At 41.0% G+C, this 12,827-nt stretch overlaps 2 protein-coding genes across 2 annotated transcripts; both read right to left on the bottom strand.

Moving 5' to 3' along the window:
* Positions 1-1,083: 1,083 nt before the first annotated feature.
* On the bottom strand, positions 1,084-4,393 carry LOC124400795 (fibrinogen-like protein 1). The gene is made up of 6 exons (XM_046872556.1): positions 4,154-4,393; positions 2,514-2,607; positions 2,319-2,410; positions 2,096-2,213; positions 1,581-1,766; positions 1,084-1,436 (listed from the first exon to the last, which is right to left on the bottom strand). Exons 1-6 carry the CDS (start codon positions 4,154-4,156, stop codon positions 1,129-1,131), a joined length of 801 nt encoding a protein of 266 aa, XP_046728512.1. The 5' UTR covers positions 4,157-4,393; the 3' UTR covers positions 1,084-1,128.
* Positions 4,394-6,037: 1,644 nt separating this feature from the next.
* LOC124401905 (tetraspanin-7-like) lies at positions 6,038-8,208 on the bottom strand. The gene is made up of 2 exons (XM_046874463.1): positions 6,953-8,208; positions 6,038-6,828 (listed from the first exon to the last, which is right to left on the bottom strand). Exon 1 carries the CDS (start codon positions 8,097-8,099, stop codon positions 6,963-6,965), a length of 1,137 nt encoding a protein of 378 aa, XP_046730419.1. The 5' UTR covers positions 8,100-8,208; the 3' UTR covers positions 6,038-6,828; positions 6,953-6,962.
* Positions 8,209-12,827: the final 4,619 nt, after the last annotated feature.

Here is a 12,827-nt window from a genome sequence, read left to right on the forward strand (position 1 = left end):
TTAACCACTGAGCTACCACCTGCTCCAACGCATATTGATATGATGCTCAGGTGTCTGCAAATTTCTATCCACAAAGATCTTTATTGGGATTCATAATATTTCATTGCATTTGATGTTAAAGAATTTTGCTCTCCTGCACTGTTTATTGTTAGCATCATTTTGATTTACAGACTGTGATGTGATCATTTTATATGTATGGACGATGGAAATGGTGTCAGAAAGTGTAAAAGCCACATCAGTTTTTATTTACACCAAGTGCACATCAGTGAGATCTGGATGTTTCTGCACAGCTGGATCAGGTGTGTTAAACTGCACAGCCTTTCGTTTGCTGTACTGTAGACTGCTGAGTCTTTTCTAAGGTAAGACCACCATCTAGTGGCCAGTTATCGGTACTGCTAAACACAAAATGTTACAGGTGGTACTGCTGGACCAAGATAAATTATCATTATTTCGATGTGCACTTTTATTAACGTGTGCTATAAAAAATAATTATTTATAGCCCCATAGCCGATAATCTTCTGAGAGGGCTGAGAAAAGCTCAGCTGCCTACCTTTAATCTTCACCATGTTCTGCACAGGGAATAGCAGGACCATCCTGAGCATCTCCTGGAAAGGATAGTGAAAACGCTGAAGGGATCATCTCGTTCCTCACTAACATTTACACCACCTGGGCATTCTGTGTAGTCTCATGTAGATTTGTGATGTTTTATGCAGCACCCTGGAGATTTTGGAGGAACCTTGTTTTATTGCACCCTAAGAATCATGGGATAATGTAATGAGGATAAAGCCATTCGATCTGAGATTTGACTTGAAATATTTGGCAAGGTCTATCATGAAAAGTTTTGGATGTTTTCTATCATAAGACCAACCATCGTATAAATGTCTATTACATTTCTAAACTGCTTTTATTTAACTTTTATTTATTTTTTATTTAACACATGATAGAAGTATTCACCCTGGATTGAATGCCAGTCAATGCATACACATATAAACCGTGCATGTTTCTGGACAGAAGAAGAAAACTGGAGAAGCTGAAGTAAACCAATGCAAATACACAATGAAAATATACAGATTAATAACTGGGTGCTGAAAACTGAAAAGCAACATTTTATTGGTTGTTAAAGACTTCCTACAACTGCTCAGTAATCTTGACCATCATGCGAGTCGCTTTAGCTGAGTAGGGCTCAGGTGCTCTCCAGGTGAGCCAGTGAAGGCCAGATGCCCATCCCCGATTTTTTCCTTTAGAATGCCAGTTTCCATGCAGGTTGGCTGTGCCACAGCGACTGAACCACCATCCGCCACCACTTTCACCGTTGCATTCATTAACCGCAATATCCCCAAAAATGCATGGGGAGCAGCCGTCGTTGTCACGGTCATTTGTGCTGAAACCATAGCCGTTCTGGTCGATGCCAGCATATGCCCCCCGGATAGCATCACCTTAGGGCGAGAAAAACAATTTTATAAAAGGGTTAGAAACTTACATTTAAAAAAAAAAAGAGATACCCTTCTATCCTTAGTAAGTGATTCAACATGGTAAAATAATCGATTGCTAAAAGACCACAACATGACTAAATATGGTACCTGCAGTGCCTTTGTATTTTCCAACATGCAGTTTATAGGCCGTTTTCTCGCTGCCGATGTTAAAATTCTGATATTTAGCAAAGGCAGAACCTCCTTCGAAGTCCCACAGGTCTACTCTGAGCGTTGCTTTGTGCTGCTTGCTTTTGGTTAGTGCATAGATGTTCTCCAGGCCCAGCCAGTGATCTTCTAAAAAGGAGTTACGAACATATATATATATATATATATATATATATATATATATATATATATATATATACACATTGACATTTATGAGCAGAAGGTATCACCTTCTGAAGTAGCTGAGATATACAATATATATATATATATATATATATATATATATATATATATATATATATATATATATATATATATATATATATATATACAAACTATATGGACAAAAACAACCCAAGACAATCACAGCCCATACACAATATTTAACTTCAACAATCTCCATTTCACAAATGTTATCAGGAATCACAGATAAAAAGTTACCCACAGAAAGCACTTACTCTGAACATTTCCAAATCCCAACTTATATTTATTCCATTTATTGTCGAAGGAAAGCTTTCCACCGGTCCTCCTCTGGATAACGGTCCAGCCTCCATCCTTCAGCATCACACAGTACACCTGAAAACCACACATTTTCAGAACGTGCATGTACAAAAGGTCCAGCGTTTCTCAGTACAACTGATCAGTGTTAACATTCACAGTGCAGCAGGAACAAATTTGCACCTGAAAAGGTTTTTTAGCTCCAGGTGGCTGAATGCTGTAGATGCCACTTGGTGCCAATTTGGAACGGATTTTAATGTGTGTGCAGTCTGTCCCTGAGAGAGAGAGAGAGAGAGAGAGAGAGAGAGAGAGAGAGAGAGAGAGTTATTCCAGTACTGTTTTTTCCTCTTTATAAACATGTTGTTCACAGTGACTCACCTTGCGCTAACATATTGATCTGGTAAGTGGCCACGCCCAGAGACATAAAGAGCAGTCTGACCCAGACATTCATCATCCTCACTGTGATCTTCATCTACAAGGAAAACATTAGACAGTGTGTTTAGGTGGAGTTTACACCACCCTGCTTTTTTAGCTCTGGAACCATCACGTGAAATGTTGTTGTAGGTTATTTTGCTGAAACCTTCGTATGAAAAAAACAGGCACAATTTCACCAAGTTTTTCAAATGTTTTATTTACCTGCTACAACAACCAGCTTGATTGTACTGCTACAAAGCTGAATGGCCGCTCTGTGCTCTGTAATTAGTAGCTAAACATTTTAATACGATCCAGATGCATTAACTGTTTGGAAAACATTTACAGAAAGGACATGGTCCACTCTGTTTTTATCCTTCACATTTGTCAAAGGCACAGAGGGGCGTCAGGTTTCTGAATCTTCAACCAGTCAGTCGTAAAGCTTAGAGCGAAAGGAGCTAGCGTTAAAGTAGCACGGAAACCCCTGACTTGGATATTAAATCTACATTTTTCACGCAGAAGGACACACTTTTTCTTCAGCTAATCAGATACCTGAACTGACATAAAGAGAAGCGTCTCAGTGTAACATCTACTCAGCCACTGGAAACAAGCCGCAATACACACTTTACATTAAAGTATCAACTCAAATCATACAGTTTGTCCAGTTCTTGTCAACATCCCTGGATTTGTAGTTATTTGCGTTAAAAATTAAATCACTTACAAAATGGAGATCCAAAACAAAGAGTTTAATATACAACATCTCCAGAAAGTATTAAACCCCATAATCATATATAGTTTCATGCTTATACTATAAAAAAATGTTTTAATTGGAAAATTGTGCTAGGGAAATAATATTCAAAGAATTCGTGTTAAAAAAAAAGAAAATTAATGATTTAATACACAATAATAATTTTTTGGTATTGCAAATATTTTCATCAACTTTGTACAAATGAATGACAATTCTATATCTATATATATTTCTATCTATATCTATATTCTATAGTTGAATTCACCACCATGATGTGTAGTATATAATACAGAAGGCACACCATCAGAAACTACAACTTACAACACTTAGCTTTTATTTATTATTTTTTAAAGATGAAAAACTGATCTAATGCATCGCATTCGAGCTAAATCAATCTGATTAGAGCGGAAATTATATTGGTGTAAGTTTAAAACGAGGAAACTAACATAAACACGAATATAGTATCCTAATTTACACTTTACTGTATTATTCATTATATACAGTTTACTTTTCCAAACACTAAAAAAAATGGTAATTTGTAGACGATCCCTTAGCATCTCAATGCAAAGTATTTTACAGTTGTTGTTGTTTATCACTTGTTTGACTTGGTAGTAAATAACACTTACTGACATGTTTTACTCTTTTTGGTACCTTTTCAGTAGTCTATAAAGTTAGTTAAGTGTAATGGACAGAGTTTTAGTTTTTACTTGTGCAATAGGCTGTTTGTCTAGAGAAAGTCACAGATGCTCCCTAAAACTCTTTTCCCACACCCTGTTCAAGACAAGAAACAAAACAAAAGTGTATGTTCTTAGATAAAAAATTTCACAGTTCTATATAAAATACAAAGTTTTTTACTCACCATGGCTCAACCGAGGCTTGTGTTTAAAAAGAAAATGAAGATAAGTCACTGTTTGAGCAGGAGTAATCTAAATACTTGACCCACCCACTTATTATAAGCCAAAATAAACTGGTCCCAATCCTACATTCCGCAGCAGAGTTCACACCGTCAGGTTCAGATCCAAAGTCCAGTTATAACTATCATACGTCTGCTTCTGCGTGCTACTATTTAAGAGTGTTCAGTGTGGCTGTATAACAGCTGTGGCTTTTTCAGGAAATGAGTGTGTTTGTTAATAATACACACGTCACTACAGTTCTGCATTTATAGGAATTATTTTGAACTGCTGAACTCAGGATGGAATGATCACTCCTGAGCACCAGAACCTCAGAACACAAGAAAAATGAGTTTTCCCAAGCAATGAACCTCATGAACATATAAACCAGGAGAAATAAATAAATAAAGAAATAAAGAAAGAAAGAAAGAAAGAAAGAAGTAAGTAAGAAAGAAACCTAGTCATTAGTGTTGCACAACTCGGGTCACTCTTAGTGTCGATCTCAAGCCCAGATAAATGTGGAGGTTTGTGTTATGTAGAACATCCAGTTAAAACGTCCCAAATCAAATATGCGGATCACGAATCAGAATTTCATAACGGACCGGTCGAGGCCCGGGTTAACGACCGCCACAGGTATCGTTAACCAACAGGTATGGGTGAAAATTGTGCTATTGTTGGCTGAAGGAGGAGAAGGAGAGGAGGAAGGCATCTATAGAGACAGCAGGGAAAGGAGAAGTGGAGGAGGGTGGAGGTTCGGGTTGGTACTTTAAATGTTGGTACTATGACTGGTAAAGGGAGAGAGGGAGCTGCTATGATGAGAGGAAAAAGTTAAATATGTTGTGTGTTCAGGAGACCAAGTGGAAAGGGAGTAAGAGCAAGAACATTGGAGGTGTTTAAACTGTTCTATCATGGTGTGGATGGAAAGAGAAATGGTGTAGGGGTGATTCTGAAGGAAGAGTACAGTATGAGTGTAGTGGAGGTGAAGAGAGTTCTGGTGATGATCGTGAAGCTGGAAGTTGAAGGGATGATGATAAATGCACACAGGTGGACTGTGTTCTATGTAGCAGATGCAACCTGAAGGAGATTGGAGACTGTATGGTGTTGGCGGGGGACAGTGTAGCTAGACAGCATCGGATGGTGGTCTGTAGGATGATTTTGGAGGTGAAGAAGAGGAGGAGAGTGAGGACTGAAAGAAGAATAAGATGGTGGAAACTGAAGGAGGAAGACTGTAGTGTGAAGTTCAGGGAGGAGGTCAGACAGTAGCTCGGTGGTGGTGATGAGGTGCTGGATGATTGTGAAACTACTGCAGAAGTGATAAGAGAGACAGTTAGAACGGTTTTTGGTGTGACATCTAGAAATTGAAAGGAAGATAAAGAGATGTGGTGGTGAAATGAGGAAGTGCAGGAGAGCAGAAGGAGAAAAAGATTGCTAGTACTGTGTGTGAGCTGCACTTGTGTCTACAGCTATAGGTTCAATGTACCTATTGACTATTACCTCAGGGGGAGATTAATTGGGCAACATGAGAATGAATTAGCAAATCATCTGATGGAACATTGAAATGATGGTGTAGTGACTTGAAAAATAGGTGCTGGGATTGGGCCATGGACCATCGTTCTGGGATAGACTACAAATTTATAGTGTATGTAGAGTGTGTGTGTGTGTGTGTGTGTGTGTGTGTGTGTGTGTGCTTATGAGAGAGAGAAGAGCCTAATACGATTTATTTGACTAGCCATGCATACACATGTAGCAAGACAAAGGAACTTCACTGGAGCTCAAAATTCATGCTTGTGTTTGTAGCAGAAATACAAAGACGCACACAAAAAAACAACACGTGTTAAGCTATCTTATTTATTTATTGGTTGCATGACCATACATTTATGGTCTAGAAAAGTGCTAAAAACATAAGGAAAAGCAGCATTGATTTGATTCTAGTTGGCTAAAAACATCTCGTATATCAACAGCAATACAATATATAATATACACCATAATATACAGTCTCCTCACATATTCGCTGGCACATTAGCAGATCTTATCCTCTCCATAGTCGATCAGAACAGTGGCTTTGGGAAATGAAATCCAGCAGGACATAGACCACACTGAGGAAAATCTGTGCTTTTGTGGCCATGATAGATGAAGTTGGATCATCAGCAGCTGAGTGGATGTGTACTCGTTGAAAATTGTAATATAAGTAATATCAGAAATTCCATGTTTTATAACTTTTGGATTAACTCTGATCCTGGAGCTCGCAGGTCGAAGCAGAACACTGACCTGGCAATTTTTACTCAACAACCAATAAATATGTACATATAAATCCTGCAGTTCTTTCAGTTTTGCTATGAATAGTTACACTACTTTTTTTTTTCCTTTCGTAGATTGTGATATTACACAACAAACAGCTTTTATCGTATATACAGTAGGTTTGATCTACATATATTATTCCACAATGAAGAATTTATAATATTATAATATGCATACGGTTAAAATTGGAATGGTTCAACATGCAAATCAGACTAGATGAGTTTTGTTGTAATATAAATATCAAATAATTTGTGTAATAAAAATTGTATAGATAATAATGGTTTTCAAAGAACATATTATTTGTGTCTGGATGCTGAAAGCACCTTTCGAATCTTCACACCAGGACCTGGTTGGCACACAGATTGGACACCATTTAGATTGATTCAGGTTTAAGTCATAATGTTATATGACGTGTGATATCGATTTGTGACCACCACTCCCTCAAAATAAAGAAATAAAATTATACTGACCTGGAAATTCTTAGCGCCGGTGAGGCTGAGATGGTAGGCGACTGGCGAGCAGGCATGCCAGCGTTATCCCTGCCACCTGGGTAAAAGCGAGAGCTAGGACAGAAGCAGCGATGTGAAAGACGTTACTATTGACAAAACTAAAGACTTTCTTGAAGCAGCCATGTGGGTGAATCCCTGCACTTTCGATTCCAGCATTTCCTCCTTCAGGCAGAGGCCTGTTATGACAACCTTTGCGCCGTATGCAACAGCTGTCCGGTACAGACACATAATATGTGCTGTTGCCTGAGCTGCTAGTCAGTGAGAGAGCATCATGCAGAGCCCAGTCAGACAGGTACCAGTCGTGCCAGCTTTCTGCCCCGCAACACTCCAGTGCCCGCTGAAGGCTGTCGAGAGCATCAGCACGTCCGTCGTCTTCTCCGTAGCCTTCCACCGCTCTCTGTAGCCCACTGCGGAAACCTCCAGCGATGTCTTCCCTGTAGAAAAGTCCTGAAAGTCCGGCAGCCAATCCCCCCATCAGTACAGCCAGCTGGAAGAGACCAAAGACACGGAGAAGGCAGGGTAAGTTGGCCGCCACACCCAGACATCCCAGGAAACCCCACGTGGTGATAGCAGCCCCTGTTGTGAGAAGTATCATTGGTGCATTGGGGTAGTGGTTAGCAGAAAGCAGCATGTAGTCAGCCAGGGATGCTTGTGCCCAGACTCCTAGAGTGAAGATCGCCAACCCGGCTGACCAGAAGAGGCAGCTGAAGATGAGTAGGGCCAGGCGAAGAAGTGGCACAATGCCCACCGCTCGGCAGCATGGTGGGGCGGGGTCTTCCTGAAGCACAGGGGGCGCCAGCGAGGCTTTGGAGCCTAGTGACAGGGAGAGACGCTGAGGATGATGAAGATGAAAATGAGGATTGTGGAAGTTGTTTGGCTCCTGTAAGGAAGGAACCGAATATCCAGGCAGAGCGGAAGAACGCCGAGGAACGGCCGATCCACTTCGGGGTCCCAAACCGTGCGGAGAGGAAAGTCTTCGAGCAAAGTGTTGATCTTTTGTGCGATGAGGACTCAGCTGAGCGGGCAGCGAATCATAAGATGCAGTCACAAGGGTGCAGCTCATGGTCCTGGCTGCAGCTTTATCTACTGCTCGCTGCCTCTCTCTCATTTACTCCTCCCTTTTCTGTCTGCCTCCTTTGTTTTCCAGCCTCCGCTTAGATCCGTCACCCGCCGTCCGCCCAGTCTTTATAGCTAGTCATCAACAGCTAGCGCTCCACTCACACTCACCGTAAATTGTCCACAATGAAGCGACAGTTGGCAGGCTTATCTTTGTCTGCAGCTCTGCGGCATTTCCAGGTTTATATCCGACATTTCTTTCACTTGCTTGGACGCAGACACTCAGTACCACTGCAGTGAATAAAGTGAAGTATTCGATGCTGTAGCTGCTGCTAATGTCTGTCTCTTTAACACACGTAAGGGGCGGGGGAGTTAGTGGACGTATCAATCCGATGTCATTGAAGCAGAGTGTGTAAAAAAAAACACTGCCAAAAGTATTACTCACGATTTGAGTTTCCAAGTGTGTGTTTTGTTTTCCCCCAACAAAAATCAACAAAATGTTTTACACAAAATATCTGTATACAAGCACACGGCGGAATTGTTTTTCAGAATCAATACTAGTCAAGGGCACGTGTGAAGATTTCATGATATTGGGATTTGATTTCCTTATAGCACCCGAAATCACCACACTAAGGACATAGATGGACAATACCCAATGATTAGAGATTTAGGTGTACATCATTTCCAATCCAAGTCCACAGTCTTGAGCAGTTTCTCATTTGTCAGTAAAAATCCCATACGCACTGGAATGGCATCTCCCTGAACACCATATATAAATCTCCTCCTCGCCCCCTCTCTCTCTCTGTCTTTGTAATCAATTCAACTCTTCATTTATCACCCTCCCTCTCTCTGTCCAGCTTATCCCCAGGAAAGTCATTACTGTCTTTCCCATTAATTAAATGCCCACATGAAATGGAGGCTGGTATTAGAAAAGGGCAGACATCAATAAACCTGACACAGCAGGTAAAGAGACACGATCGCCTGCTTTGCCTGTGTCTGGGAGCTTTGCGGGTCTGAAACACCTTGTTGGGGAAAGAAATCAAAAAAATATTTCTGATCCGCATATTTGATTTGGCACGTTTTACGCTGGATGCCCTTCCTAATGCAACCCTCCCCATTTATCCGGGCTTGGGACCGGCACTAAAAGTGCACTGACTTGTGCAACCCTAATGACTATACATATTGAGTTATTTATTAAATATAGATGCTGTATAACTAAAAACTTTCTTTCAGCTTCTCCCGTTAGGGGTCGCCACAGCGGATCCTCCGCATGTTTGATTTGGCACATGTTTTTACGCTGGATGCCCTTCCTAACGCAACCCTCCCTATTTATCCGGGCTTGGGACCGGCACTATGAGTGGCTGGGGTTGGTTCCCTGACCGGGGATCGAACCCGGGCCGCAGCAGTGAGAGCGCCGCATCCTAACCACTGGACCACCAGGGACCCCCAACTATAGATGCTGTATAATCAATGAATTTTCAGTCTTATTAAAATATACTGTAGGAAATGGGTAGCAGCAGTGACACAGATGGCAAAAAAAGTTAATGCAATTAAATTATTAAAATGATCCAAGATATTAAGATATTACATATAATATTATTACTAACTAATAAAAATAATAGTAATAATAATAACAATAATAATAATAAGGTGTTAGTAATAAAATAAGGCTTACATGTACAAAATGTTTTATTTCATAATGCTGTATGAATATGTTGTACTTCGCTCAAGCTCCATGGTGAACGTTCATGCTTGTTGTTTCATCTATTCTAAAAACAAAACAAATAGAAGAAGAATCTATAAGAGCATTTGTCCAGTATTCATTTTGTCCTATTTTACCCCTTCAACTGCCCTCATGGGTCCCACGGTCAGATACTGCCTCCTGCCCCCCCTATCATTCATTCCAGCATTCTCTCTTCAGGCTTCAACTGACAAGAAACCTGGATGGTCAACATTAGATTGACAAAATATCAGTTTGCTTTGTGTACAGCAGGAAATCTAATAATATTACAGGCGGCAGGTAAAAAAAGCTCTTGCTGCACTTATCACGAGAGACGTGGATTTGTCTATGAATTTACAAAAACATTCGCTTACATGGCATGTTATATATTGCATCTTTGCAATCCCATAATATAATATTTGCACTTCTGGTTACATGCAAACTGCATTCCATTGGCCCTGTACTTGTACTCTAATCTAATCTAATCTAATCTAATCTAATTTAATCTAATCTAATCTAATCTAATCAAATCACAGGTCTGGTGTTTCTTTATTTTGCCCTAAAAATCAATCTGGCCCAACAAAATCTGTGCTATACAGCAAAAGCTTGGTTTGGTATTTTTCAACGTGAGACACTGCTGTGGTACACAAACCTAAATTATCTTGCAATGGCGATAAAGAGGTTGTAATTAAATGTACATCGGCGTCTCTGATGGAGTCTATGTGAGACCATACACATGGGACAGTGAGAAACGATCTCTGAGAATTATAAGGGCCTGGAAATCACACTGAGACTGTAGACAAGGCAGAACATTGTTTACATCTACAGTATTCAGCAGACGCCCTTATCCAGGCTTACGTACAGTTGTTTCATTATACAGCTGATCAGTTGAGGGTTAAGGGACTTGATCAGGGGCCCAGCAGTGGTAGCTTGGTGGAGCTGGGATTTGAACTCACAACCTTCTGGATTGATGTCCTTATCAGTGAGCACTTTCTGAGATGATTTCTGATGAGACTTTGAGCAGCTTTTAAAAAAGGGTACTTATTTGATAGAACAGGCTGTAGAAGGTTGGTATGTCATGATGAACCAAGCTGCGAGGATTGCATTACTTTCCAAAAATATATATATTCAAAAATATTTTATAAATACATAGTCATGCGCTTTTTTACTGGAGCTTAGGACCCTAAAAGTGGGTTAGTCTGAAACAATAAATCCAGCAGGAGACTGTTTTTCAGGTGTAACGGGAAGTCTTTAAATGATCATGTATAAGTGTGTAAGAAACCACATCTGGAAACCCAGATGTCAGTAAAGTAAAGTATTTTTACTTGGTCTCAACACTTAAGTACATTTTGTAAGAGTTCAGGAAAGATTTCCGTCGCTCCATGTGCATGTGTGAAGTCATACTCTAGGCTTCACTTTCAGAAAATCTTGTTGTTCCTCATAACGTAAAAAGTGTTCAACAAGAAGCTGTGGTGGGAACATGAGTGTAACCCAAACGGATTGGTCGGAGAGGGTTCTGGTCAGAGTGTGTTTTGGTCAGAGTGTGTTCTGGTTGGAGAAGGTTCTGGTTAGAGTGTTTTCTGGTCAGAGAAGGTTCTGGTTAGAGTGTGTTCTGGTCAGAGTGTGTTCTGAAGTTCTGGTCGGAGAAGGTTCTGGTCAGAGTGTGTTCTGGTCAGAGAAGGTTCTGGTTAGAGTGTGTTCTGGTCAGAGAAGGTTCTGGTTAGAGTGTGTTCTGGTCAGAGTGTGTTCTGATGTTCTGGTCAGAAAAGGTTCTGGTCAGAGTGTGTTCTGATATGGTCAGAGAAGGTTCTGGTCAGAGTGTGTTCTGATGTTCTGGTCAGAGAAGGTTCTGGTCAGAGTTTGTTCTAAAGTTCTGGTCAGAGAAGGTTCTGGTGTTCTGGTCAGAGAAGGTTCTGGTCAGAGTGTGTTCTGGTCGAAAAGATTCTGGTCAGAGTGTGTTCTGGTGTTCTGGTCAGAGTGTGTTCTGGTCAGAGTGTTTTCTGGTCAGAGTGTGTTCTGGTAAGAGAAGGTTCTGGTCAGAGTGTGTTCTGATGTTCTGGTCGGAGAGGGTTCTGGTCAGAGTGTGTTTTGGTCAGAGTGTGTTCTGGTTGGAGAAGGTTCTGGTTAGAGTGTTTTCTGGTCAGAGAAGGTTCTGGTTAGAGTGTGTTCTGGTCAGAGTGTGTTCTGAAGTTCTGGTCGGAGAAGGTTCTGGTCAGAGTGTGTTCTGGTCAGAGAAGGTTCTGGTTAGAGTGTGTTCTGGTCAGAGAAGGTTCTGGTTAGAGTGTGTTCTGGTCAGAGTGTGTTCTGATGTTCTGGTCAGAAAAGGTTCTGGTCAGAGTGTGTTCTGATATGGTCAGAGAAGGTTCTGGTCAGAGTGTGTTCTGATGTTCTGGTCAGAGAAGGTTCTGGTCAGAGTTTGTTCTAAAGTTCTGGTCAGAGAAGGTTCTGGTGTTCTGGTCAGAGAAGGTTCTGGTCAGAGTGTGTTCTGGTCGAAAAAGATTCTGGTCAGAGTGTGTTCTGGTGTTCTGGTCAGAGTGTGTTCTGGTCAGAGTGTTTTCTGGTCAGAGTGTGTTCTGGTAAGAGAAGGTTCTGGTCAGAGTGTTCTGATGTTCTGGTCGGAGAGGGTTCTGGTCAGAGTGTGTTTTGGTCAGAGTGTGTTCTGGTTGGAGAAGGTTCTGGTTAGAGTGTTTTCTGGTCAGAGAAGGTTCTGGTTAGAGTGTGTTCTGGTCAGAGTGTGTTCTGAAGTTCTGGTCGGAGAAGGTTCTGGTCAGAGTGTGTTCTGGTCAGAGAAGGTTCTGGTTAGAGTGTGTTCTGGTCAGAGAAGGTTCTGGTTAGAGTGTGTTCTGGTCAGAGTGTGTTCTGATGTTCTGGTCAGAAAAGGTTCTGGTCAGAGTGTGTTCTGATATGGTCAGAGAAGGTTCTGGTCAGAGTGTGTTCTGATGTTCTGGTCAGAGAAGGTTCTGGTCAGAGTTTGTTCTAAAGTTCTGGTCAGAGAAGGTTCTGGTGTTCTGGTCAGAGAAGGTTCTGGTCAGAGTGTGTTCTGGTCGAAAAAGATTCTGG

This window comes from Silurus meridionalis, chromosome 18, assembly GCF_014805685.1.
Source record: "Silurus meridionalis isolate SWU-2019-XX chromosome 18, ASM1480568v1, whole genome shotgun sequence".
Lineage (NCBI taxonomy): Eukaryota > Metazoa > Chordata > Actinopteri > Siluriformes > Siluridae > Silurus > Silurus meridionalis.